The sequence below is a fragment of the Sebastes fasciatus genome, chromosome 3 (genome assembly GCF_043250625.1).
Source record: "Sebastes fasciatus isolate fSebFas1 chromosome 3, fSebFas1.pri, whole genome shotgun sequence".
Taxonomy (NCBI): Eukaryota; Metazoa; Chordata; class Actinopteri; order Perciformes; family Sebastidae; genus Sebastes; species Sebastes fasciatus.
The window spans coordinates 22,240,171-22,267,544 of record NC_133797.1 but is presented as its reverse complement, the minus strand read 5'-3'; the positions used below and the strand labels follow the sequence as shown (position 1 = coordinate 22,267,544).

Below are 27,374 nucleotides of genomic sequence, written 5' to 3'. Positions count from 1 at the left end.
AGGAGAAAGTCTTCAGCTCTGGTAAACTATGGTAAGCTAAGCTCCGGTGGTCTGTAGTCATGGTAACACAGAGACAGCTACTACTGTAAATAATATACCATTACTCTGATCTTCCATACATTTATCTTTTAGCAGAAATAATGAACTGACTACTGTTTCACATCTTCTATTTTCCACCCTGATGGTCGCTGTGTTTACACACCGTGTCATAGCGGTAGCATGTAGCTAACCCGTTAGCATGTAGCTACATGCTAACGGGTTAGCTACATGCTAACGGGTTAGCTCTGTATCTCCATGTAAACAGAGCTAACCCGTTAGCATGTAGCTACATGCTAACGGGTTAGCTACATGCTAACGGGTTAGCTCTGTATCTCCCATCTGCCCACAGCTGTCTGCTTTCAGCTATCTGCTCTCCTCTGGGATGATTCTGTCGGTCATTTCTCACAGATGGATCTGTAAAGACAGACGTAAAACAGAGTGTATGTTTACGGTTTACAGAGTTGATGCATGAGGTAAACACTGAGCTAACCAACAGAGATATAAATAGTATTATTTACCTGAGAGAAACCGTCAGGAAAACCTGGAATCTGGACCGCAGATGTTGATCATGTGTCGCCGATTTCTGATCAGATTCCTCCGGTAACGTGCGCTGGGTGAAGTTTCTGGTTTATAAACTTTAAAGTGGTTTATAAGCTCTATTCTAGCTCCTCTCTCTCCCTGCTCTCAGGCCGCGAGGGGGGCGGGGAGGGTGACGCTGTGTTGTTGAGGACGTTTGATTGACAGAAAACGCTGACCAATCAGAGCAGAGTGGGAGGAGACAGAGGCTACAGACACAGAAATCAGCACTTTTGGAAATGGGCTGAAACAGAGGTTATAGAGACATGCTGGAATGCATGATCTGATTGTTTTTTTGAAAAAAAAAACTTCAGAGACATGGTTTGGAGGTGTCTGAGACCTATAATAACTAGTTTAAATGGAGTATAATATGTGACCTTTAAAAGCCACACTTCGCTGAGCCAACCCTCCATCCTGAACTCTTTCCTTTAAGATTTTGTGGCGCTATAACATCACGTTACTTCTGCCTTTGTTCCTCACAGACATGAGTCATAATTCCCACGGCTGCTAGAGGTCCATGTCAGGTCAACTTACACACTGGTTCCTTTTCTTGTGAGGACAGTCTCATCAGACAGGTTGTAAAACATGTCAGCAGTTTAGCAAGTTTTAAAGGAACAGTGTGTAACATTTCCTGAGATTCTTATTATCAGGTAAAGAAAACAATATTATATTAAATTTCTGCCAATAGATCCCCTTAATTGTTAGACAGTGGTCCTTTAAAGATGATCAATATTCTTATTAAAACAACCAATCAAATGACAATGTGAAAACAGTGAAAATGTGAAAGGAGATGCTTGTAGTCATGAACTTACAGAGAATCTGCAGCTCCTCTGTTTGCTTTAAAGCGATTTTCAGCTCATTGTTGTCTGGCCCTCAACTTCACTGTTTTGGTTCACTCACAACTCTCTCAGCAGCAGGCAGCTGTTTTGGGGAAAAATCTCTAAAGAAGCATTAAAAACCCACTGTACACTGCCTGCTCAGCACTAAACAGACAGACAGACAGCGTTTGCAACTATCTGGTGAACATAGTGGAGCGTTTAGCAGCTGAGGAGCCAGCTATTTCCATCAGGAGTTGGTAGAGACAAACAGAGCTTAAAGAGAGTGAATATTGAACTTACATTTGCCTGGTGGACAGAAAAATGACTCCAAATAAATGATAATGTTGCTCTGTAACTGCTGGATGTGTCAATAAGCATCTCAGTTTGTTTCTATCCACCATGAAAGGTAGTGTAACTAATGACAGCTAGTCTACTTCCATTGATATTGGTGTTGTATCCGATTCTGTTTTCCGCTGTTTCACTGTTTGCTCCCAGTAAAGACTTCAAAGGCCAATCCCTTCTCTTTTATTGGAAATGTGTTTCGCTGCATAGCTCTACACCTTCGTGTGTAGTGAGGGCAGAAGAGTAAGTGCACCGGAAATATTGGTAATAGTGTTTCCTCACTGCTCGGGAGTCAGTAATAGTATACAGCCGCCTGCTGCAGTCAGAAACAAGGCATTTCCACCAGATCCAGTGAAAGAGGGCATCTCAACGTTTTTCATTCACGAGTTGGAGAGGGTCTGCATTTGCATAAAGTTGAAAAATCTCAACTTTATGCTAATGAGCCCGTCTATCACGTCACGCCTGGCTCACAAAACTTGGACCAAGCCGGTATAGTTCTATAATGAAACAAGATTCAGCAGTGGCATAGCCTATTCCTCGCCTAAAATGTTTTCAGAAGTAGATTTTGGTGGATTGTTTAGACAGAATAACAGAAAATTTAAGAGCAGATGATGATGTTTCCTGTTCGAAACGGCGAGCAGAGGACTTGGGACCAATCAGGTGCATTCAACGATAGGGTGCGTCACCGCTTGAACGGCCAGTTGAGTGGAGCAGTGCGTCCCTTAGCGTCCTCATCGGATGTGGTGGACATGTAGCGTAAACCTAAACAGTTGTGGGCGGTAAAACCAAAACAATGAGCTGAAAGTCTTTAAAATGAGGGCACTACACTATGAGTGACCCATTTCACACTACACATAGTAATTTGATCTTGAACTTGATTTATTTTATTATCATAAAATGATGATTACAGCCGCTTTAACTTGGTGTGTACAGTGTTATTATTACCGATGGGAATGATGGCTACTACGACAATAAGAGCCAGGTTGTTATAAACCTGAATTGTCCTTTATCATTGCAAAAGCAGCCAAATTCACACACACAACAAAAGTTGCAAATCCTCTAAACCGACTGCCACTCAGCCCACTGGGTCTCATCTCTCTGACACAGAGCAGCGCAAGCAGCTCTGCCATTAGAGACGGAAGAAGAGAAGCATGTTGCGCTGACTGGAGTGTGGGCCTGTCAATCACCGCTAACAGCTGCATTTGGCATTTCAGTCAGGTACAAAAGGTGTGTTTGGTGCCAAAGTACCTCAAGTCAGACAGGCATCCAGACAGTGTGTGCCTGAATAACAGTATTTCATCAGAGTAAAGTGGGAATAACAGGGAAGAGGATGAGGGGGGGTAAACATAGTTCAGGATGGAGCTGCATCCATGTTGTTACGACTTTTAACAGCAAGGCAACATACGTACATCTTCAAGGTTCTCCTCCACCATCTGCCTCCTTTTTTCACACACACACACACACACACACACACACACACACACACACACACACACACACACACACACACACACACACACACACACACCGCTCAACATGCCCTTCCAGGTTCATTAGCATATAAATAACTCATACCAACACGTAAACACACACCAAGGCAACGGTGCCATCACGCAGACGCCTCTTCCAGTGGTGTTAAGAGGTGAATGTAGAATTTCTGTGGGTATAAGCATACTCTGGTGGTGTCCATTAGTGCGTGTGTGTGTGTGTGTGTGTGTGTGTGTGTACGCGTGTTGTTCCAAGCCTGATGAAAAGGCTTTTAGGCTAATTACATGAGAGGAGTGTGTTGCCATCCAGATGAATTTTAATCTTGCATCTCTCTCTTCCTCATACACATACACTGCACTGGTTCAATAGACTGATGCTGCTGCTGCTGTTTTAAATATTGGCTGGTCATTTTAATGGAATAACTTATGTGTGTATGAGTGTGTGTGTGTGTGCTGTCACTTCTTCCACAACACTGTGATGGAGTCAATGAAGTACATGATGTTCTGAGCGTGACTCACACAGCCTCCTCTTGGTTAGCTGCTGATACCTCGCATGCTGACCGTGCATTTCATTCAGCATCTCGCTTCCTTTTCGTTATAAAAAGAGATTTTATTAGGAGAGGCAGCAGCTTGTTTTTGTTTTTAAATCTGATCTAACAGCGCCCTCTGTCCAGAGAAACTTAGAACTGCAACAGAACATACATTTTGATTTGACATTAAAAAAAACTGTTCTGATCTCTGAATTCAAAGGTACAAAGTCAAATCAGGTCTATTTAATTTCATATGTCTCAGAGGGCTTTACAATTTGTATATAATAGACCCTCAAAAAAACTCACAAAAAAACCTTTAACAAGAAAAAAAAAAAGAAGCCCTAAAAATAATTGGTATTTTTGAAGATAATAAACAGAAGAGAGTTTTCTCCTCCAGGACAGACAATATAAATAGCAGGCTATAACACTAGACATTTCAAGCAAAATGTGTTTGGAGTGAAGATAGTGATGATCTCTACCACAAATACCTCAAGAACTGGCAAAACACTCAATTCTTTACTTTATGTGATCGACGGAAATTGCCTTTTGATGACACATTTTTTCTTTTCTGTGTGGATTTATTTGAGCCTGGACTCATTTGGTCACATAAAATGGGGAAACTGGTCTGTAAATTCATTCCACATTCAATTTAAAGGACCAATATGTGATATATTTACTGTAATAAATCATAAAATGACCATGATATGTCATCAGAGATTAAGGAAACATGTTAAATTGACAACAATGCTACAGCCAGTATGTTCTCCTTTGACATTTCAATTCTGGTCCGGAACGTCTGTTTTTGTTTTGTGATCACGTCCACTGCCCATTTCAACACCCCGTTGCCAACTTGGTACGCAAACACAGCCTTTTGCAGTCATGGAAGCAAGGATAACATTAACGTTAGATTCTACTCGACCTGAAAAGCCTCGTCACATCTGTCTGTGGTCCGTGTGGCGCTGGGTTATCAAGGCAGCGAGTATTTGAGACACACAGCAGACGGGCCACGGCTCCAGTGTTTTGAATTTGGACTGCTGTTACCCATTTTAAATCGCTAGCTGTCAGTATACATATTGTTCCTTTAGTAATTCTGTGCTTCAGGTTTGATGATTTTGTTTTTTTTAGCATTCAAAGGATACATGCATTCAACAAATTCTTGTTTTTTCCAGCTTCTCTTTCCTTGCAATTTACCAGTCTAAGCACACATCCTTGAGTCTTTTGTTGCTATTGAAATAATTCAGTTATTTCCAAAATGTTTTCCTCCCTGTGCTTTTAGTAAACACTCAGCATTCTTGGTGCTCCGATCAAGTGTGACCCATAGATGTTATTCTTTACAAACATGATGTCTGAATTCAATTTAGCTGCTTTAGCTGGATGAAAGGATGAAAACTGATATGTGCGCACCATTTTGTTTGACAAAAGTGTTCATTTTCTAAAGAAGAAAATGTTGTACACATTGCCTCAAAGTAGATGATATGATGAGATGATATCAGAGACAGTTTTTTGCAGAATTGTATCCTCCAATGTAATTCTGTCATCTTTAATTACAGCTGGCTTGATTAGATTGGACCTAAAATCTATTAATGTGCCCGTAGTTTGGGGAATTAAAAAAAACGTTTTCATACTTTGTCATCAATGGCTGCATTAATCATACATTTACTGGTTTAATAACCTTCAATTCATCACACTTCTTTTTGCTGTTGTGAGTGTAATAGTACAATCTCTAATCAAGAAAAGAAAGCAGTTATAAAGAAGAGAGGACCAGGTGGAATATTCAACAAATTTAGTGCAATATTACACTAAAAACCCATCTAAGTATATTTACTTTTGATAGCTGAATAATTGATATTCAGAGATTGTGTTCCCTCTAACTTCGATGACATCTGCTTTCCTGGCTTTAGCATCTTTTTGGATGTAAATTATTCCTTCACATCTCTGCAAAAATGTAAAGGATTTAATAAAATAAAATAAAATGACTGAATTGAGATGAAGTCTTCTAGAAGAAAATATCGTATGGGCCTATAGCGTTTAGATGAGACGATGCTAATTCAAATTCAAATGTCAGAAATGAAGTAAAGACTGAAAAAACAGATGTACAGATTTTCCTTTGATGTTAGAGGAGCTGAAATGCTGATTAGTTAGCATTGCTCAGCATCAACTCGTCCAAATGGATTCACTACCTCCATGTCTGCTGCTTCATCCAGCTGGCCGGTGTCTGCTGGGTCCACTTCCTTTGGCTCACATGGTAACAGCAGACAGTTGGTGGGCAGAGAGGAGTCTGCTGGAGTACTCGAGGTCTGCGGACCCAACTGGCGTTTGTGAGGCAGATTATTCTTGTAGTGAAACTGGCCCTGAGAACAGCCTGGATCCTGTGGCTGATTAGTTTCTCTGGCAGCGAGGCTGTCAGGCAGAGGGTCTCCTGTTGCTTTGGCTGAGTGGGAAGCTTAAGTTTCCCAGGGACACGGACTGGATGCTTTGGCTTGTCTGGCTGTTTGACAGAGAGAAAGTGTGGAGACATTGTAATGATGAAAAGACACACTTGTTGGAGAGAAACCCACTTTCAGTTTAAGCCGACCTTGGGACTATATATTGTATCTTTCACTGACAGTGATGTGCTCTTTTTCTGCAATGCCTTGATCAGGCACACAGATCACACATTCACAACAGTACAACACCTGTTGGCCAGTATTGAATGTCCTCTTGATTACTTGTACTGTTGTATAGTATTGTAATATATTTATATACATTGAATAGATTGTATACATCCATATCTATTAAGTGCATTCTTCTCTGAGTCATAACTGAGTGATTTAATGGACAGATGAACAGAGAGAAGTTTAACAGGACAGTTTACAGCTACCAAAGTAGCCTCCAACAAACTGCAGACCATGGCTGACGTAAAAGCTAATGAAACATTTGATCACACTTCAAGATGAGCTTCAGAGGTTCAGAGCTCAGAAATATAATGAGGTGCCACTTCAAACAAAATACTTTTAAAGATGCTCGATTTGAAATTCGGAGCATATCTATAGCCTCCACACGCAGCGACAGTGCTGACAGACCTAATAGTGTTTACCTGGAGGGGAACTGGAGGGTGGGAGCTATGCTTTTGCAGCGATGCCGTTGGTCGGGACCAAGCCTCCAGGAAGAACGCCGGGCTTTGAATCAAATTTTCGTGTCTGTCACGTGATGCCATTGGGCCACAAAAATACTTTTTCTCATAGACTTTCATTGGGAAAGAGACGTCTGTATATCAGCGGATCATTTTTTTTTTTAGGTGAATCAACTTCCCAGTATGAACACTGTAATAGCCCTTATTTAAATCATTAGGTCTTAAAAGCTGTAAAATGCACTAATAGTCAAATCCAGAGTTATTTCCCTTCCTCTGTTCATGTGAATGAGACAGTGACCAAAGCCTGACCGCCTGACTGAGGCGGGGTTAAAGGAAACGTTACTGCACCTAGAACGCCGGATGACCGGGTACTTTATCACTCTGCCGTCGAGCCATTTTGGCTCCATGCGCCACTGAGCAACTCTCATTAGAATGAACGGGAGCCCACCACCAACGCTGTATCCAGCTCTCTTTATACATCCACGGTTGGGACGGTGTTAACAGCTGTAACCGCCGTATGAGAGCAGTGCAGAGCAGCCGCTGTGAGCTAGAACAGTGGGGTACGCTCACATGCACTAAAAGGCACGCGTGGTCTTCCCGGCGATGTCAACAAAGCACAGAGAAGCTCAGATTACAACACACACACAGAGAGAAAGAGAGAGCACTTCATTCTCTGCTCAGGTAGATATTACTCCTCTATATCTTTACCAACCCGATATCACGCCAAAGCGTGTAACAGACCCGCCTGTCCACCATAGAATAGCCTGTCAGTGTCACATTTGCCTCACAGAGATGTGAATATTACACGCCTTTATAAACATGCTGCACCAACAGGGGGGAAACAAAACCAATTCAATTTATTTTTATATAGCGTCAAATCATAACGGAAGATATCTCAAGATGCTTTTCATATAGAGCAAGTCTAGACCGTACTCTGTACATTACCACTCACCTAGGATTAGGCAACAAAACCACATAGTAAGGTTAAGGAAAACGTCATGGTCGGGCTTAAAATAAGTACGTAAACTAAGTAAAACACGTACGAAAACAATGTAACATCAGTATGGAAAACAAGTGAAAAACGTCACGTGACAACAAAACACTGCACCTTCATGCAGGCGTGTAATATTCACGTCTCGGCAACACAAAATGTGACACTGACACTCTTTCTTCCGGTGAACCAAAATGTTGTTATTTGTTCTCAAAACATTATTAGCTATGTAATCAATTTCATCTGAAGAAAAAAATATAATTTTATGAAAGTTACAGTTAATTTGAATATTGTGTAAAATGAAAATAGACATAAACATTTGAACTATCCATTCTATTTTAAAGGTCCCATATCGTGCTCATTTTCAGGTTCATACTTGTATTTTGTGTTTTTACAAGAACATGTTTACATGCTGTAATGTTAAAAAAACAACTTTATTTTCCTCATACTGTCTGCCTGAATATGCCTGTATTCATGCTCTGTCTGAAACGCTCCGTGTTAGTGCATTTCAACAGAATTGCGTTGCTAGGCAACAGTTTGGGTCCATTTGGGTTTACTTCCTGTCAGTTGATGTTATTCACATACACTGCAACAGGAAATAAACTGGGACACATTTAGATTGTTTACGTTTAAAACTGTGTAATGATCTATATATTGTGTATTTGTTACATCACAAATGGGCAGAAATCCTAACGGCTTGTTTCAAATGCACAATTTCTGCATACGGGCTGTGTGCATTTCTCCATAGATTGAGTGTTTTAATAGTTTAACAGTATTTATACAGCACTTAAACCTGCTTTATAATATAAAAGACATGAAAATTTCACTTTTTACAATATGGGACCTTTAAATATTTTAACTGTATATGCTGCAATTGGAGGCCTTTGACTGGGGTCCCCTAGGACTCATCCAATCCAATCCAATCCAATCCAAATTTATTTATAAAGCACATTTAAAAACAACAAAAGTTGACCAAAGTGCTGTACAATTATACATAAAAACATAAAAACAACACAATAAAACACTAAGACCAACTTAAAACCAACGGCACATTAAAACAATAAGAGCGTTAAGACCAACAGGAAAGGAAAAAGGATTAAAATAGTCAACTCTCATGCCGAGCCAAAAGCCAAGGAATATAAGTGCGTTTTGAGGTTTGATTTAAAAACATATACATTGGTCTTTTTAAAAAGCACTAATTAAAACAGAAAACAATGATATGAAATCACTAAGAACAAATTGATGACCCCAGTTGGTACAGTAGGTGAGTGTCTCTCCCTCTAACGGTGATCCCCGGTAGAGCAGATCCTCCTCTTCCTCCTCTTCCTCCTCCTCCTCCTCCTCCTCCTCAGTCTGACCGTCCCACCGATGCCCAAGTTCACAACCCTGCTGGCTGTGATAGAGAGAGAGAGGCTGTCTCTGTGTGTGTGTGTGTGTGTCTGCTATTGTTTTGGATGAATAGACAGACTTCTGATCAACTTTTATTCTTTTCTCACACCAGGACAAACTCAAACATTTAAACTTTTTTGTGTTTTAATGTTTAGTGGTCTTTGTTTCCTCTCCATCCGGACTGATGTGAGTTGATGTCGCGGTGTAACCAAGATGGACTCGTGTTGTCTGGCTGGAGACTAGATAGATAACAATCACCCTTCAACTCTAATGTAGACTTTATTGAGTTATTATATTATTCATCAGGTGGATGTAGCCGGACTGGGTCGTTTCACATCCTATGATAATAATGAACATTTTGCCTCTGAAGTTTCGGTGAACTTGTTTGTCCATGTCGGGAGTGGTCCGCACGCTGAGCCGCTGCCTGCTGCCGGCCGAGGCGAGCCGGGACGCGGGCAGCAGCAAGGAGGGCAGCCGGGAGAGGGACCGGGAGCGGGACGCGGTGCTGAAGGAGCGGGAGGCGAGGCGCCGGAGCCGGGAGATAGACGCCATGCTCGCCCGGGAGAGGAGAGCTGTCCGCCGGCTGGTGAAGATCCTGCTGCTCGGAGCCGGAGAGAGCGGAAAGTCCACTTTCCTCAAACAGATGCGCATCATTAACGGACAGGAGTTTGATAAGAAAGCACTGCTGGACTTCCGGGACACTATCTATGAGAATATACTGAAGGTAAGAATAAAGTTTATGGGTTATAATAGATAGCCTGCATGGGGCCTTCAGGCAAACTCTACAGCCATATGAGTCCAAAGTTGAAACCACCTGATCTATAATCTGTGTTATCAACTTTTGCTTTTATTTTAAATTGATATTTTGTACTATCTTGAATGTATAAAACCTGTTAATTAGTAAAGTTAAACCCAAGGATGTGTTAGAAACTGACATTTATAGGAGACCAGAGCTGAAAGATAAGTCGATGAATTGACATAACATTAACATAACCTAAACATCACTCCTTCCATCCTCTCAAATATGGAGAATTGGTGCTTTTCTTTATCTTTAATGATGGGAAAGTGAATTTATTTGATTTTTGGACTCTAACAGATGTCAACTTTCAATTCTTTTAAATTTGAATGGACATTTCTTTTACTTTCTGACATTTTATAGACCAACCAATTGTTGATTAACCAAGAAAATAATCAGTAATAGAAAATAATCATTACTTGCAGTCTTACTATTGACATTTCCATCCCACAGTTGAGGCTCACACTCACACACACACAGAGAGGTTTGTTGACATAGTACATATTTTTATCCTGAAGTGTGTGTGTGCTGTCCCTTTGTTTGCTGTCATGGCTGGGCCTCCTTCACCAGCTAACAATACCAGACTATTCCTGAGGGATGAGCACATCCGCCCTGAGTGCCACACAGCCCAGACAAGGATGATAAGAGCCTGCACTTCTACACAATACCCTCCCTGAATACCAGCATACAGTGGCGGTGCTGTCTCGGGCCACGCCATCAACAGGCCCCCCCACACCCACACCCACATACACCTCCTGAAAAACACACAATGCATGATGTGTAAGAGGGCATAGGAGAGGCAAAAATTGCAAGAAATCACATGACTGGAAATGTTTTGGACAATAATGGGCGTCCTTTCCAGTGCAGCATGATACTACTTGACCCACCCTGTGCTATCTTATGAAAGCACATAAGACACAATATTACTATTAGGGTTGCAAGTAACAGTTACTTTCATTAAAGAGGACCTATTGTGCTCATTTTCAGGTGCATACTTGTATTTTGGTTTTCTACTAGAACATGTTTACATGATTTAATGTTAAAAAACGCTTTCTTTTTCTCATACCGGCTCTGCTGCAGCACCTCTTTTCACCCTCTGTCTGAAACGCTCTGTTTGAGCTCAAAAAGCCCAGTCTGCTCTGATTGGTCAGCTGACCCACTCTTTTGTGATTGGTCAACTGAACCAAACTCTTCAGACTCCGCTCCACTCTAATTTAACTTTGTTTGAGGGCGTGCCAAACTAGCCACTAGGCAGGTATTATGCAAATTAATAACATGGCTTTGTTGAATAGTCGATTCTGATTGGTCAATCACGGCGTTCTATGGTCTGTTATTTCTTTATAGCAAACCGTTGCTATGTATAACAGACCGTTGCTATCGGTGCAGTTCTGATGTTGAACTCTGGTGGATCGTTTTTGTGTCAAATTATTGATTTCTTAAGTAAGTAGCCAAGTAATAAGCGGGATAATGTACAGCTAGCGGGTCATTGTTGTGAAATAAACCCCTTCAGGGCGATGCAAGGGGTTCTTCTGCTTTACGTCGGGGTGTCGCATCGTTTACAGTGGTTTACAATGACCGGCTCGCTGTACATTATCCCTTACGTGTTACTTGATGACATCACCACGTTACGGAAGAAAAGGCAGGACTTCAATCATGGCGTTTAAGGTAGTTCAGGAGCAATGTTTCTGTGGGGGAGAGTAACTCCCTTTGTTGTGGAATTTGGGCTTTATAACTAAAACTGTATAACACGATAAAGGAAAGGGAAAAAGCACAAAAGTATAATAGGTCCTCTTTAACGAATAATCTCTCTATTGAATAGAGAGATTAATCATTAAACAGGAAGAGGAAGAATTAATCCAATAATCATTTAATCTTTAAAATGTCAGAAAATGGTGGTAGATGTCCAAAGTGACGTCTTCTAAGTACTTGTTTTGTCCGACCGACAGTCCAAAAGTATTCAATTCACATTCAAGTAAAACAGGGAGAGAAAAGCAGCAAACAATGATCAGATGATTATTTCCATTACTGATTGATCAATAAATTATTTTCTTGACTAATTGATACTTATTTGGACTATAAAATATCTGAAAATAGAGAAAAGCTATATCACAATTTCTCAGAGACAGCCAAGAAATACTACATTTACCATTAATGCATCATTGTAAACTAACAATTATTTTCATTATCAATTAATCTGATTATTTTCTCAATCTTTCTCAATGATTGATTGATTGATAGTTGTTTGGTCTATAAAATGTCAGAAAATGGTGAACAATGTTGATCAGTGTTTCCCAAAGCCCAAGATGATGACCTCAAATGTCTTGTTTTGTCCACAACTCAAAGATATTGTTTACTGTAGGCGATTTGTTCATTTTTAACCAGGTGGACGGATTGTTCATTTCGTTCACCACCACCGGTGAGGCTACTGATATTCAGAGCCATAGATTCTAACTGGCACAAACCTCAGTCAGATAAAGGATCAATGAGTCAGGCATCTTCCACTAAACAACCCCTCTGCCTCGGCACTCTCTCCAGGGCTGCCTCCTCTGAGTCGATAAGTCAGCTGGTCGGTCGTTTTGGTCTTAGTAGACTAAGATTTCTTTAGTCGATTAGTCGTTTTTCATGCTGAATGACTTATTTTCCAAGAAACGTATGAGCACATCTCTGGTAAACACAAGATTTAATGTGGTGCTTTTGTGTGATTCTTTGTGGAGAAACTCAGTTTGACAGATCTATAGATTAAATCAACTAATCAATTCGTCAACAAAATCGTGTGTTGGTCGAGTGTGTGTTAGTTTCTTCGGTCGAGGACAGCCCTAGAAATATCACATGCCCACTTTGTGTTTGGTGGATATTTGCTTTCAGGTTGTCATCAGTACTATCACTACGAGACAGATGAAAAAACACAATAATGGGAGTTATGATGCATTCTGTAAACTGTCTTTTTTCTTGTTAGCCTTCTGGATATGTTGCTTGACAGATAAATGGATGTTATATAGATGCTTCAACCTTTATCCTGGTGGACTTTAAACCGTTAGCTGTCTGTTTGAGGAGGACTTACTGGTGATAAACATGGAAAACTCTTAGAGCTGATAAGAACCACAGGAATGCTACATTTGTTTTGGTCTCTGTGTTTGGCCGTACAGCAGGTTTTCTCTGAAGGACACACCTACGTTTCCTTTGAAAGATGTAGCCTCTGCTTGTAAAGCGCCGGTTGTACTAGAAAAGAAGTGAATCAAGTGTATAAATAAAGTGTTTATACCTGATCTAAACAGCTGTCATTGGAGGGCCGAGCCATTCATAGTATTGCGTTGGTTGTTCACATGAAAAGTGACAGAAATAGTTGTCCCAAGAATGAAAAAAGAGAGCTAGAGGGACAAAAGACCAGCGTCACTGTGTCACTGGCCGTAAGTATTACCTCACCACATGGGGTTAGAAAAACATACAGATCTGATGTCTGACCTGAAGACTTGTATCCTCTCAGTTGTGACGTGGTCAGTGGTATTATTAGCAGTCGGAGGCAGCTGGCTGGGACTGTTTCATTTATCACTATTGTGTAATTACAAAGTAGCTCCCTTCCTGCATTCATGTTGTCCGCCCCGTCAACTGCACTGCCCTCCTCCTCTAACACGGCGCCGGTCTTTTGCTCCCCGCTGTACAGTAGACGTCATAAACTGTCAAAATACAGCTAAAGGCAGATAGCCAGTGTTTCCCCCCCCCTGCCCTGCAACAAACAACCATTAAGTAGTAATTAACCTCATCTATCTGTACAATCAGTGCTGAAACCCACAGCAAAACTTTATTTTAAATTCTAGTCTTGACCCCAAATATGCTGAGTTTAGGGGGTCTAATAGGCAAAGCTAATTTATTTAGTGAACATGAGCTACTCATTCAGTCAGTCGAGTCATTCAGCATGAAAAAAACATACAAAATGACTTATCGACTAAAGAAATCTTAGTTGAGTAAGACTAAAACAAGCGATAGACAAAGAGGAGGCGGCCCTAGAGAGAGTGCCGGGGCAGAGGGGTTGTTTAGTTGAATATGTTAGTTTTATCTGCCAGACTCATTGATCCTTTATCTGACTGGTGTTTGTGTAAGTTAGAATCTATAGCCCCGACCACGGCTCTGAAATATCAGTATCTCACTGGTTGTGGTGAACGAAACAAAAGACTAAAGAAATCTTAGTCGACTAAGAGGGGCAGCCCTAGATATTTCCCAACTATATAAGTGGACTCAGACAGTAGGACGGGACTTTTTCGCATTTATTTGACAGCAGAGAGGTAGAGACTAGAAATGAGAGAGAGGGAGAGAGAAGGGTATGACCTGCAAAAAAGGTCCCAAGACTGGAGTCGAACCCGGTATGTTGCTGTAACGTGGCATGCACTGTAACCACTCAGCTACCAAAGCGCTCTAACTTGTTTTGATTAAGGATGTAACGATACCTCGATCTGGATCGATATATCGATTCAACGATCAACGATCCAATATCAACGCTGGAATGTGAGAACTATGATACATATCATCATCTTTAAGATACGCCTTTATTTAGAAATTTCCCTTGGCACGTCTGGGTCACCAATTTCCATGCAAGCGTACCTCCTTCCTACAGAGCACAGTAATAAAATTGTCAAATCATGTTTTAGTTGCTTTTTTGAGTTGATATAAATATAACTGATTGTGTTAAATAGTCATAGGATATCGTCTCATATCGATCGCTGGCCCCTGAATTGAATCAAATCTAAATCGTATCATGGCAGACTTTTTTTGATATCGGCAAATATCGTATCGTTGTCCAAAGAATCAATATAATATCGTATCGTAATGAAACCACACTTGGCAACCTTGAGACCTCAGAAATAGGGAGGCTTTCTAAACCAAAGCGGGGCGTCTGTGGGTCCTCCCCAGAAAATGTTTAGTTTTTGTTATGTGAGACTTTGTTTCCTGCATTCTGGTGACTTTTAAAGAATGAAAATAACAAAATAATAAATACACTGCAACAACACTTTTATGTTAAAAAGGCCTACTTTTAATTTTACTTTTAATTCTCAGGAAAGAAAACTGAATAATTCGCCCTTTTGGCGTGAACTTGCATGAATCTCTGGCATAAACTAATATTCATTAATTTTGCCCTTCTTGATCATTTCTTTCTCTTAGTTCTCTCCATTTCTCTCTCCTTCTCTCACTCACTGAAGATCCTTTCAGACACAACGTGACAACGGCACCTCTGCGCTCTGAAACCCGTTATATTTCCAATGGCTTGCGCCACGCCACGACTGTGATGTGCAGCGAGCGCCACCCAAACCGAGTTGTGTCACGAGCATCTCTTTGGTTTGGTGTAGCTCTATTATCATCCGGGTGAAAACAGTAGGCCTTATATATGCTGCACAGTGCCAGAAACAGGTTGAGATAAGTAAAATGAAAAAAAAAGATGTGATAATGTGTCGTAAATTTGTAGAAATACGGGAAAAGTGTGACCCCGGCAGGAACCGGAAGAGGGCAATGAAAAACGTGAGTCTCGTTCGGCAATCTGAAGGGTTGGCAAGTAGAGATGAAACTTGTGATTGACACCTGTAGTTTTGATGTATTTGGTATAGAAATGCAGACATGATGAATTAAGACACACTTACTGACTTATTAAAGACAAAACAGACAAACATGGAGGCATACAGGAAGAGAGACAGACAAGACTGTGGAGGATTAAGCTACAAATACAGAGGAGTAACTTAATAAGGCTCAGGTTGGCTCACAGACAGAAAACGATGGAGATGATTATATAGACAGTAATCAGAGTGGATGTGACTCAAAGCTCACTCACAGTGACTCTCCGTTAGTATTTTTACTACCAACATGCTGCTGTTTGATCTGCATGTGTGTCTTTGTGTTAAACACTCATTTTGTCAGTCTTACTCATTCCTACTGCAAAAACAAAAACATCAATTCTGAAAGGAAAAGTTTTAAATGAGGAATCAGATGTAAAAAAACACACCAGTTAGTCACAAAGGAGCGACTGCACACACACAAGCTCACACACCACAAACACACACACACACACACACACACACACACACACACGTAGTAGCTGCATGAGTGATGAATCCGTTGCCTTCTTCACACCCACACCTCCTGTTGCACAGCCATCTATCTGAGGAGGGGGAATCTCTCTTTGAACCTCCTTGTCTGAGATTTATTCCAGATTTTTTTCCTTGCTTTGTTTTTTTTTCTTTTAGAGGATTTTCCTTGTCTTTGTAGAGACGAGGTTGAGCTGGGTTGGCAGCTGTTCATGTTATGGGCCTGTAAAGCCTCATTGAATGCGATATTAAGATGTGCAAATAAACCTGACCAGACTTGAGTATTGCACAAGGGTTAGGTGGTCATGACTCACTGACACACACACACTCACATCCCTTAACCTACTGTAACCTTTGAAACGCGTCGTAGTTCAACGATACTGTTTACTGCTGAGTCCTCTGTTGATTCAATCAATAAATTATGCAAACAGTTTTTAAATAATGCAGCAGAACTGAGCTTTAAGATGCTGTGAAATATGATTCACATTGGAGTCCATTATCAAGCCATAAAAATGTAAGCAAAGAAAAAGATGTTGCAGATAAGCAAGCAACAAAATTGACTAAATAAATGAAGTTAAAAATGCTAGAAGTCACAATTAAAAACTGTCCAAAACAAATTACACAACCACATTTGCTGCCAAACATCATGAGATGCCGAATTAGAACAATTAAAATGAATGGGCTCAAAAAAAAGTGTTACATAAATAGATTATGGATGCACGATTTGGACTTCTTTTCAGCAGATACTGATAATGACTTGCTTCTCGTGGCTGATACTGATAAGATAACTGATAATTTCTCATTTTTGTATTTTAAAAAGAAGTTCATAACCTGTAGTTTATGCATATCTGAGGGTAAGAAAGTCAAAGATGTAGTGAGCAAAGATGGATGATTTAATATTCCATAGCTCTGACAGAACCAAATCTAACAGACATCATTATTTTTAACACAACAAAAACAAAGAACAGTTGTCACTTTTCAAATATTCAGTTATGTTTTTCTTCTAAAGTACATAAAAAAAAAAGGCTTGTATTGCAAAGTGCAATCGTGCTCTGCCTCTGAAACTGTGAAAAACATCCACACCGGCGACGACATGTTTGGCTCTCTAGTCAGCGCTTGTTCTTCTTATTTTCTGTGTTTATTGGTGGATCGCAAACATACTTTAAGGTGCATACCACCACCTAATGTCATTATCGGAATAATACATAATAATTAGGGCTATCAATCAGTTAAAATGTTTAACCGTGATTAATTGCATAATTGTCCATAGTTAATCGCCATTAATCACAAATTAAGTATTTTATACTTTTATCAACATGGGAGTGGACAAATATGCTGCTTTATGCAAATCTAAGTATTTTTATAACTGGAAATCCTTTAACGACACAAAACAATGACAAATATTGTCCAGAAACCCTCACAGGTACTGCATTTAGCATAAAAAATATGCTCAAATCATAACATGGCAAACTGCAGCCCAACAGGCAACAACAGCTGTCATTGTGTCAGTGTGCTGACTTGACTATGACTTGCCCCAAACTGCATGTGATTATCATAAAATGGGCATGTCTGTAAAGGGGAGACTCGTGGGTACCCATAGAACCCATTTTCATTCACATATCTTCAGGTCAGAGGTCAAGGGACCCCTTTGACAAATGGCCATGACAGTTTTTCCTCACCAAAATTGAGTGCAAGTTTGGAGCGTTATTTAGCCTCCTTCACGACAAGCTAGTATGACATGTTGGTACCAATGGACTCCTTACGTTCTCTAGTTTCATATGATACCAGTATCTTCACTCTAGCTTCAAAACTGAGCCCGCTACAACCTAAAAATCACAGGTTGCGTAAATGCATAACGATAATTTATCTGGCCCGATATATATTGTGCATCCATAAAATATATATATATAGAGAGAAAAGGAGACACAGAAACCAAACACTGACTATGTGTCTGTGTTGGTTAGTTTGATCACTCAGCAGGAGACCTCCCACACAGATCAGACCACATGGTTCTCCTCAAAAAAACCACCAGCAGCCACACATGCACGTGTTTCAGTGTGTGTGTGTTGGAAACATGCGCTGCACTGTTAAAGTTACTCCATGTTTACCAGTAACACTAGACTGTGTTGACGTTTTTCCCAGGAAGCAGCACATGCAGCAGTGAGGTTTCTTTTCCTCAGTGTGGTCAGGAAATATTTGTACAATATTGCTGACGTTAGAAAAAGCAGCTGTTACACCACTTCACCACGTTCAGACTCATGTATATGCACTGATTGTGTGTGTTTCTGCAGGGCATGCGTGTGCTGGTGGACGCCCGGGACAAGCTGGGCATCAGCTGGCAGAGCTGCGAGAACGAGAAGCAGGGCATGCTGGTGATGTCGTGGGAGGGACGCGTGGGCGGCTCGGGGGTCGAGCCGAGTGAGTTTCAGCTGTACGTGATGGCGCTGAGCGCGCTTTGGGCGGACGCTGGCATACAGCAAGCCTATGCACGACGCTCTGAGTTCCAACTGGTGAGTAGATTTACAGCTTAACATACAGTTTACTCCTTTTATTCCCTCTGAAGAAGCTTCAAGGTTGTTAGTCAGTTTGTTCCAGGTCTTTGCTGAGGTTATATAGCGTTGCACCTTTCCATCAAACTGAAATATTTTGATGATATTCGCATCAATTTCACACATTTCCCCAAAATTTGGATTGACATATTTGGTGTGTTTGGAAATATCAGGATCCTCTAGTAGATTGTATAATAAAGTTCAGCGGGTTTGAACAATGTTTTGTGGCACAGAAAAAGCTTTTAATGACGGCTGCTTGTTATGAATGGATGACTGCAGCAGTTTAAAGATATACTTCCTTCAAAAATGATCTTTTTTGTCTGACACCACGAGGTTGATCAACTACCTGTTTTAACAAGAAACATTTTAACAATATCAAACCATCCTTAAAGGTAGAATCAACAGGTTGTCGGTTGCGGTTTTTAAACACAACATTCAAAGTTGGCCCCTTCTCCCCGGCTCAACGACACCAGATTCGCATGCCCCCTGACCGCCGTTAGGGATATGATTCACTGAGCTTTGTCCGCTTGGCATTTTTTCAGTGCTGTGTTTGCCATTTTCGTAGCTTCCTCCTGGATGCGTGCTTATGATCTGGCACCTGGTCACTATGTTTTTATAGAGGTTGACACCCAGAAACGTCCCGAACAGCAAAAAAAGACAATGCAGGCAGAGGGCTGCGGGGTCTCTGCAGATACAGGCACCACCACACATTTCTACTGGGCCATACGTGGTGATTGAGAGGGATTATTTTTGTATCAGCCTATACATAGTTTTTTATAAAAGAGGATACTACTCATTAGCCCAGTTACCATTCACATATTTTTATGTCGCATTAGAAAAGCTGTATGGAAACGGCAAAATTTGGTAAAACTTCCTCAATAGCAAAAAGAAGTCTTAACGCTCACCTGAGGTGGTTTTTGCCTTTATTGAAAAAGAGTTGATGCGCTAAATGGGAAATGAAAGCGCCCTTGCTAAATAAGTTCTGACATAGCGAAAATTTAACTCACATGACTGATCAGCTGTTTCTGCTGTCGGCGTCTTCTCGAATATTCCCATAATCTGCAAATGCTTGTCTTCGTCTCTGGACAACATGAAACATGGCCAATACTAGCTCACAACTCACGACTTGTTTTGTTTCCGGTTCAAAACCTCTACTTATTCTGGTGGATTACAGGCCTGCATAACCTATAGTGCCAACTTCTAACCGAACTGTAGTCGAGTTTATGCGCTCCAAACCAGTTGATGGAAACGCGCCTAATTTGCATTTCTTTTTTGACGACATTTTTAAAAGTTTCCTTAAAATTTGCTGATAATTGAATGGAAACCCGACAAGTGAGCCTTTAAAAGCATTAAGAAGTCCTTAAACTACTCATGCAGCAGTCTGAGGTCCGATCACTCTATATATAGAACGACCCAAACTCATCGAGGGAAAATATTTCAAATCTAATCTCTTACGCTAAATCCTCCCACGACTGTCTGCACTAAAAACCAGCCTCCAGTTCATTCACTGACCAGGAGTCATGATCGGTCATAGATTACTCACCGGATGATGCTTCACTTTTAATGTGTCTCAGTATCCGATGACCAATCAGGACTCCACTTATTTATCAGTGTGAAAATGTAATATTGCCTTTTCTGTGTCAGTTCTTAAAAGCACACATCAACTAACATCGTGGAGCTGAATACAGCTCAGGACCTTTGTTACCCGTCGTTTCTGTCTCACTCTACTGTGAGCTGTCACATTGAGGAATAATGACAAAAAAATGACCTTGCACTGTGTATGTTTACCATAAATATTTCTGTGACATCAGCAGTCTAGAGTCACAGCGATGTGCACAGTAGCTGATTTACAACACTGAGGAGTCACGAAGCTAATAACAAGTGACTCAAACCTTCAGATTAAGTGACTGGATAATATCAGAAATGTGTTTTACCTGTCAACTAAAGAAAGAAGTCACAGTGAAGGAGCACTGCACTGAGCGAAGCCTGGGGAACTATTTATTGTTTTCTACCTCGCTCATAGTTTTTGTGTTTGGAGACTTTCCAAAGATGTAATTATTTGTCTCTTGACTGGAAATGGAGCCGGTGAAGTGGAGCCCTGTAGAGTTTCATCTGCCACGCTACGCTGCACCCAACACAATCTGAAACGGCTCGTAGACTCCGGTGTAATTCTTTTTCCCTTTTAGCCCTAATATGTTAAACACATACTGATCAAAACCAGTGGGTTGCACACATCGCTGATCCTCTTTTTACTGTACTTGTCACATTGAATAGATGGAAAATAAGGCAGTATTTCTTGTTGAAAAGTGTCTTTAAAGCACCTTTACTTACCCAAATATCAGAGTGAGGTGCAGTACATTTTGAGTTTTGATTACTTGAAAGCCTCAAAATCATCTTCAAATACATAATAAGCTGACATGATTTTCATTTTTTATTTTTGCAGAACAAAATTTTATGCAATCTAATATAAAATACGACAGATTTATATCATGTCAGTTTGGTGGATGAGAGCCGGTCTCTGCTGTAGTGTGAATTTGACATTTAAATCTTAGCATTAAAGCTGCTCTAATCAATATTTGTATTATCCATGGATCAAATAAGTATGTGTACATCTATCAATCAATCAAACTGTATTTGTATAGCACCTTTCACACAGGTTAATGTAGTTCAAAGTGCTTCACATATGACTGACAAGTGTGAACAAGCGTGAACCATGAAAACAACAAAAAAGCCAAAATCAATAATTTGAGACCAATGCATGCGAGACAATAAAATGATAACAAATTTCATAAAATCAAATTAAAACCTATAATAACAGTAATAAAAGTAAAACAGTGAAGTAAAAACTAGAATAATAAAAATAACAATAAAATAGAATACAATAATACAAATTATATACAGTAAAATGAGTGATAAATAAATAAACAATAAAATATAAAAACTTTGCAAATTAAATACAATAAAATAGGTGATTAATAAAATAACAATAAAATGTAATACAAATTTACAACTTAAAGACAATAAAATAAGTGAATAAAATAATAAACATTCTTAATCAAAGGCCTGGCTGAATGGGTCGGTTTTAAAGTTTACGTAAAACACAGATTTTGTGACATACCCCACTTGAGCCTTAAAGTTCAGATCTGAGTCAAAGACCACACCAAGGTTTCTTGCTTGTTGACTTGCGGTATGTCGAAGGGAATATAATTTTTGCGGCCAGTTTCTCTCTCTGAGAAAGGGGTCGCTTGTAGTGACAAACCCACAGAGAACCATCACCAAATCTGCGGTTCCACTCAGCTTCGTACCATCTTTCAGCTCATTGTTTTTGGTTTACAGCTCATCATTTTTTTTTTACTGTTTTGGTTTCACTTTAACCACCAGGCTCTAAAAACTCACTGTAGGCTGCCTGCTCAGCACCAAATGGACAGAGTTAGCAACTATCTGGTGAACATAGTGGAGCATTTAGCAGATAAAGAGTCACATATTACTGTCAGGAGTTGGTGAAAATCAAAAACAGAGCTAAAAGCAGAGTAAATATTGGCCAATAACAAGACTCCACATGATAATATGTTAGTGAGGAGTTTACAGCTTGTGGCCAAGTGGCCATAAACCAAAAAGAAATATTGAAATACTTAATTGTTTCATATAAAATGTCTCTTTTTCTTCTTTCTTTCTCTGCTGCCTGAAGAGAACCAAACAAACGGAGACTTGTTTAAAGCAGCCACTTACTGTAGTTTAGAGATCAATATGTGAACAACAGAACAGCTGGAGAACCACTTGGTTTTTACAAGTAACTCCATATGTGTCTACAAATATGACGTGAAGGGCCAGACAGACGCTAATGACACTTAACGTCTCAACAGAATGTCATAAATGATCATTAATTGTCAACACAACAAATGTCTCACAGCGTCAACAGCTGCTCATGTTGTCAGTGCGGCTTGTATTGTCTGAAGCAGCTAGTTTACTTTATTGGAAGCGACAGAGCAGCTCGACTTTCTGTTCAGAGCTGTATGTTTGACCTTTTACCTCGTTACACATTTATCAGTGACAAAACTATCTGGAGTCAGACAGAAGCCACTTCCGTCTCCCTCTCACTTAACATACTGTAAGTGTGTGTGTGTGTGAGATGTCAGTGCACAGCTTTGGGTCAGACTGCCACGTCTTATCTGGAGTCTCTGTGTGATAAAGCCAGTAGCTGTACAGCTGCACAGGCTAGCAGACATCGTCCTGGCTTAAAGGATAAAGCTGGTGATACTCTGGATTTTTGTTACTGTCAACAAATTCTACGAAAAAACTAAAACCAACAAGAAACTAAACAAGTATTGTCCGTATATAAAGCCTGATATCTTATTCCTTTGTGCCATAGATCTCCATTGTTGTTCTTATACTATTAAATCAATGAGCCACACTGTTGTTGCACTGGGTGAAGTGGACCACAGTGGTTTACTTTGACTCATTCCCACAGACACCATCCTGCTGTATTAAAGGAAAATGTTTATCTTTTTCAACCTGGGTCTTATTTTCAAAACTAGAAGGGCACTCAGAGCGCGTAGGCCTCCGCCAAGGTCGTTTCCGTAAGTGAAAAATAATGTGTGTATCCGCCCCCTGTTTCAGATGTGCTTCAAAATGTAATGGTTTTTTTTCTTGACTCATGCTCATAGACTAAAGAAGTGGACGTAGTTACTGTGATGTCACCCGTTGGTTTGTGGACTGCCATTTTGAAGCCTCGAGTTCGGCATTTTGGCCGTCGCCATGTTGTTCTTTTGAAACCAGAAGTGACCCGAAAGGGTGGATCAAAGTATAATCAAATGCAATATAAGGCATTTTTAGGCAACTAAAATGTTAATATGAACTGAAAACACACCCAGACCGGACAACGCCGCGGAAGCGACCTGCCAATCACAAGGTAGCCACGCCCTAAAGCATACCCTGCTTTATGGTCTATTTGACTCTAAATGGGAACATCATTTACTAAATGAACATCATGCTGTATTGAAGAAGACTTGAAACTAGAGATTGAGACCATAAACTCATGTTTACAATGTTTACTGAGGTAATAAGTCAAGTGAGAAGTAGGATCATTTTCTCATAGACTTCTATACAATCAGACTTCTTTTTGCAACCAGAGGAGTCGCCCCCTGCTGGCTGTTAGAAAGAATGCAAGTTTAAGACACTATTGCATTGGCTTCATGTTTGGCTTAAGACCCTGCCACTGCTACACCCTTCCACCAAGTTTCATGAAAATCGTGCCAGTAGTTTTTCCGTAATCCTGCTGACAAATAGACAAACAAACCAACAAACCAAACCGAGAACATAAAATAATATATATAATATAGACTATATAATATACCTTAATCAGAGATAATTATGGCGATTAAGGTATATTATGATAAGCAGCATGAACCTGGCTTTTAACAAGCTATTGTACTTAATTATCTTAAATTTCCTCAGCAGACAATAATATAAACAAACCTTCTGTCATGATATATTACTTCTAGAGCAAGCACACGTATGCTAAATCAGCAACATGTACACACAGCGGTATGTGCAGATGAACAGGCAGCTGTTTAATTAGCTGGCAAGTTGTCCCGTAAGTACATCATTATGCAGCCGGTTACCTGGCATGATAGCTAAGCCAGGGGCTACTTTCTGTGTTTACTCCTTTGGATTCATGTCAGATCTATTTGGAAAGCATTAGGAAGCTCGCGCTGTTTGCCTTAATATAAATTGCTTTACTGGAGTCCCGTTTGCCAAACCCCTACATTGGAGGTGGAAGAGCAAAGTTTGCATGACCCATTCAGTCAGAATCGCCACTTAAACCTGCAGTAGGCAGAATAGTTTTGGCATCATTAGGCAAAAATTCCATAATAACCTTTCAGCATATTGTAATTCAAGTGATCTGAGAGACTTCTGCACCTCCCCATGGCTCTGTTTTCAGGCTTTAGAAAATCTATATTGGCTTAATTTCTACCCACTGGTGCTTTAAGACCACGGTTAAACAATATAGGAATTCCCTTGTGGCTCTGTAGCCGAAAATGGGCCCCAAAAATGAATTATTTACTCTTGTTTTCCTCCTATTTGCTGAAAACTACAATGCCCAGCTGTTTTAGGGAATTAAAAAATGAAAGTATAGCTTTATAAAGATGTATAACTTCAGTAGGAACCAATGTGCTCGGGGGCTGAGTGTCACAGGCAGGGTATGGAAACTGGAAAGTATTGAGACATTGGCTAACGCATTGTTGGTTTTGGTCTTTTCATGGGATTTGTTGACAATAAGAGAAAGATAGAATAACAGCAGCCTGATCCTCTTCAAAGACAGAAAAACCAAAATGTCTACTGTGGAGTAAATGTGCTGAGTTAGACGCCCCTCCGCCTCCCCCCTTCTCTCCGCTCTCTGAGAGGTTTTCCGGGGATACCACAGTCAGCTTTTCCCAGGCACGGCTGGAGCTGAGCCACAGGGCTGACAGGGAGAGAGGAAAGAGAGAGAGATGAGAGGAAGAAAGAACGGGAGTGGAAAGTAGAGGAAGAGCAGCGAAGGAGAAGTAGAGATAGTGAGAAAAAAACGAAAGCAAGATTTTGTTTACTTGCTCCGTGTTCCCACCACACCCAGATAACACGCAGTTTGATATAGGACATAAACACCGAAACCTCTGCTGCTTGACGAAAACAAGGCTGTATATCACGCTGTGACAGTAAACTGTTGCTGTTGTCTTCAGCAGCACAGACATCCTGAATAAAGGAGGTATGAGTAAAGACTGTATTGGGGACTTTGAAGATGTAAAGAGGCTATAAATGTTGAAACACACACACACACACACTCACTCCCCCCTCATGTGGCCGACCATATGAGATTTCAACCTGGAAGTCTGCTGCGGCTGCTGCGGCTGCTGCTGTACTTCATGAGTTAACATTGGCTCTACTGTATGTACAGTATGTAACTTTATCTACAAGTGTTTGCTGAGTGGAAAAATATGTTTCTGTGTCTCTGGGTTTGGGTGTTGCGTCTCCCTTTCTACGGGTTTTCTCTCCGAACATCTTCATGTGTGTGAGTGTGTGTTTATGTCTGTGATGGACCAAACTTCAATGGGCCTCATGCAGGGCTCGGCGATAATTCAATATGATCATTTATCGTCCTTCAAGAAGGAGCAATCTCAAACTATTTCATGTCAAGGACCTCCAAAATCGATGTGCAATAGACCAGAGTCAGCATCTTTGTTGAGATATCATGATATACAACTACATCGTCTAAATTGATAACAAAATCTGAGTTGATAAGATTTCTGCTTGTGGGAATACCCCAGTGTAGTTAAATCAAACTATTGTCTTAATCTGATTACTCCGTATTTTTGTTCATGCACGTAAACATAGTTTTTTTTTCTCTAAAATTTCACTTGAAACTGCTTTGTTAATTTTGCACTACTAAAATGAGAAAATACTCTTTACTACTTTTCAAGTATTAACTTCACAGAAAAATAGGTTTTACGTGGCTTTATGTGGTTATTTCATATAGACTATTTATTTATTGAAAACATGCTATATCATGATATATATAGTTATCGAGATTTGAAATGGCCTACCGGTATATCATGATAGATATTTGGAAGCGATAATAGAACAAATCAACACACAGCAGAAGATACCAAACATTTGCTTCTTAAACATTATAATTGGTTGAAAAATGTAATATATTTGTACGTTGGACTGTTGGACAATTTGAAGACATCACTTTGGACTCTTCTTGTTGTGATTTTCAACTTTTCAAAATGTCTTCTTTTTCACTATTTTCTGATATTTTATGGACTAAATGTTTAATCTGTTATAATCAACAGATTAATTGATAATGTAAAGAGTTGTTTAGTTATAGCTGAGATGTTTATTCTCTACATTCAGTGAGTTAATACTGTATATATAATACGTTGTAGTTTTGTGGTGACAGGACTGCAGTGGTCAAACAGTCGTGGCACACCCAGTCACACACACACACACACACACACACACACACACACACACACATATATACCTGTGGCCCCACACACAACCCCCCCGACACACACACACACACACACTGCAGAATGTGAGCTTATTCAGGTCTTTGCTGTAATAAAGCCCCTAATCTGCCCATACACGCCATGAATGGAGACATTCCTCCAGCCTTACTCAATCACACACACTCACACACACATCCACACACACACACACACACACACACACACACGCACACACACATACAGAGTTTTGCTAGTTATAGATCTGCTTTACAAGGGACTAAAACTCATCCATGGCCTGATAAAATGAATTCATTTTGATATTTAGTTTCGACGACTCCACTGCATCAGGCTGTTTCATTTCTGCTGATGGCAGTTAAATCATCTGTGGACATGATTTATGTGTTAGTGTGTGTGTGTGTGTGTGTGTGTGTGTGTGTGTGTGTGTGTGTGTGTGTGTGTGTGTGCTCACATGTGTGTGTCTCTGTCTGTGTTTGCGTATCCCTTCATCTCTGGGAATTCCCCTCTCCCTGCTTTTCCCTCCGACCAGCACCCCCCCCGCCCTCTCCTGTTCACGTCCAGCAGAACCAATCAGAGTCTCCCGGCTTTGTATTTCCTATTGCTGTGACACTGTAGGTCAGCGGCGGGGGTCACGGGGTCACATCTCACCCGCACAAGGGGGGGATTTC

The 27,374-nt window shown here is 40.4% G+C and overlaps 1 protein-coding gene across 1 annotated transcript in view; it reads left to right on the top strand.

The window, feature by feature from the left end:
* Positions 1-9,265: 9,265 nt before the first annotated feature.
* The window catches only part of gna12a (guanine nucleotide binding protein (G protein) alpha 12a), a 30,489-nt gene continuing 12,380 nt past the window's right edge, over positions 9,266-27,374 (top strand). The window contains exons 1-2 of the mRNA XM_074629642.1: positions 9,266-10,008; positions 18,440-18,658. Coding sequence (XP_074485743.1) covers positions 9,676-10,008; positions 18,440-18,658 — 552 coding nt within the window. The 5' untranslated portion in view covers positions 9,266-9,675. The remainder of the gene's footprint in view (positions 10,009-18,439; positions 18,659-27,374) is intronic.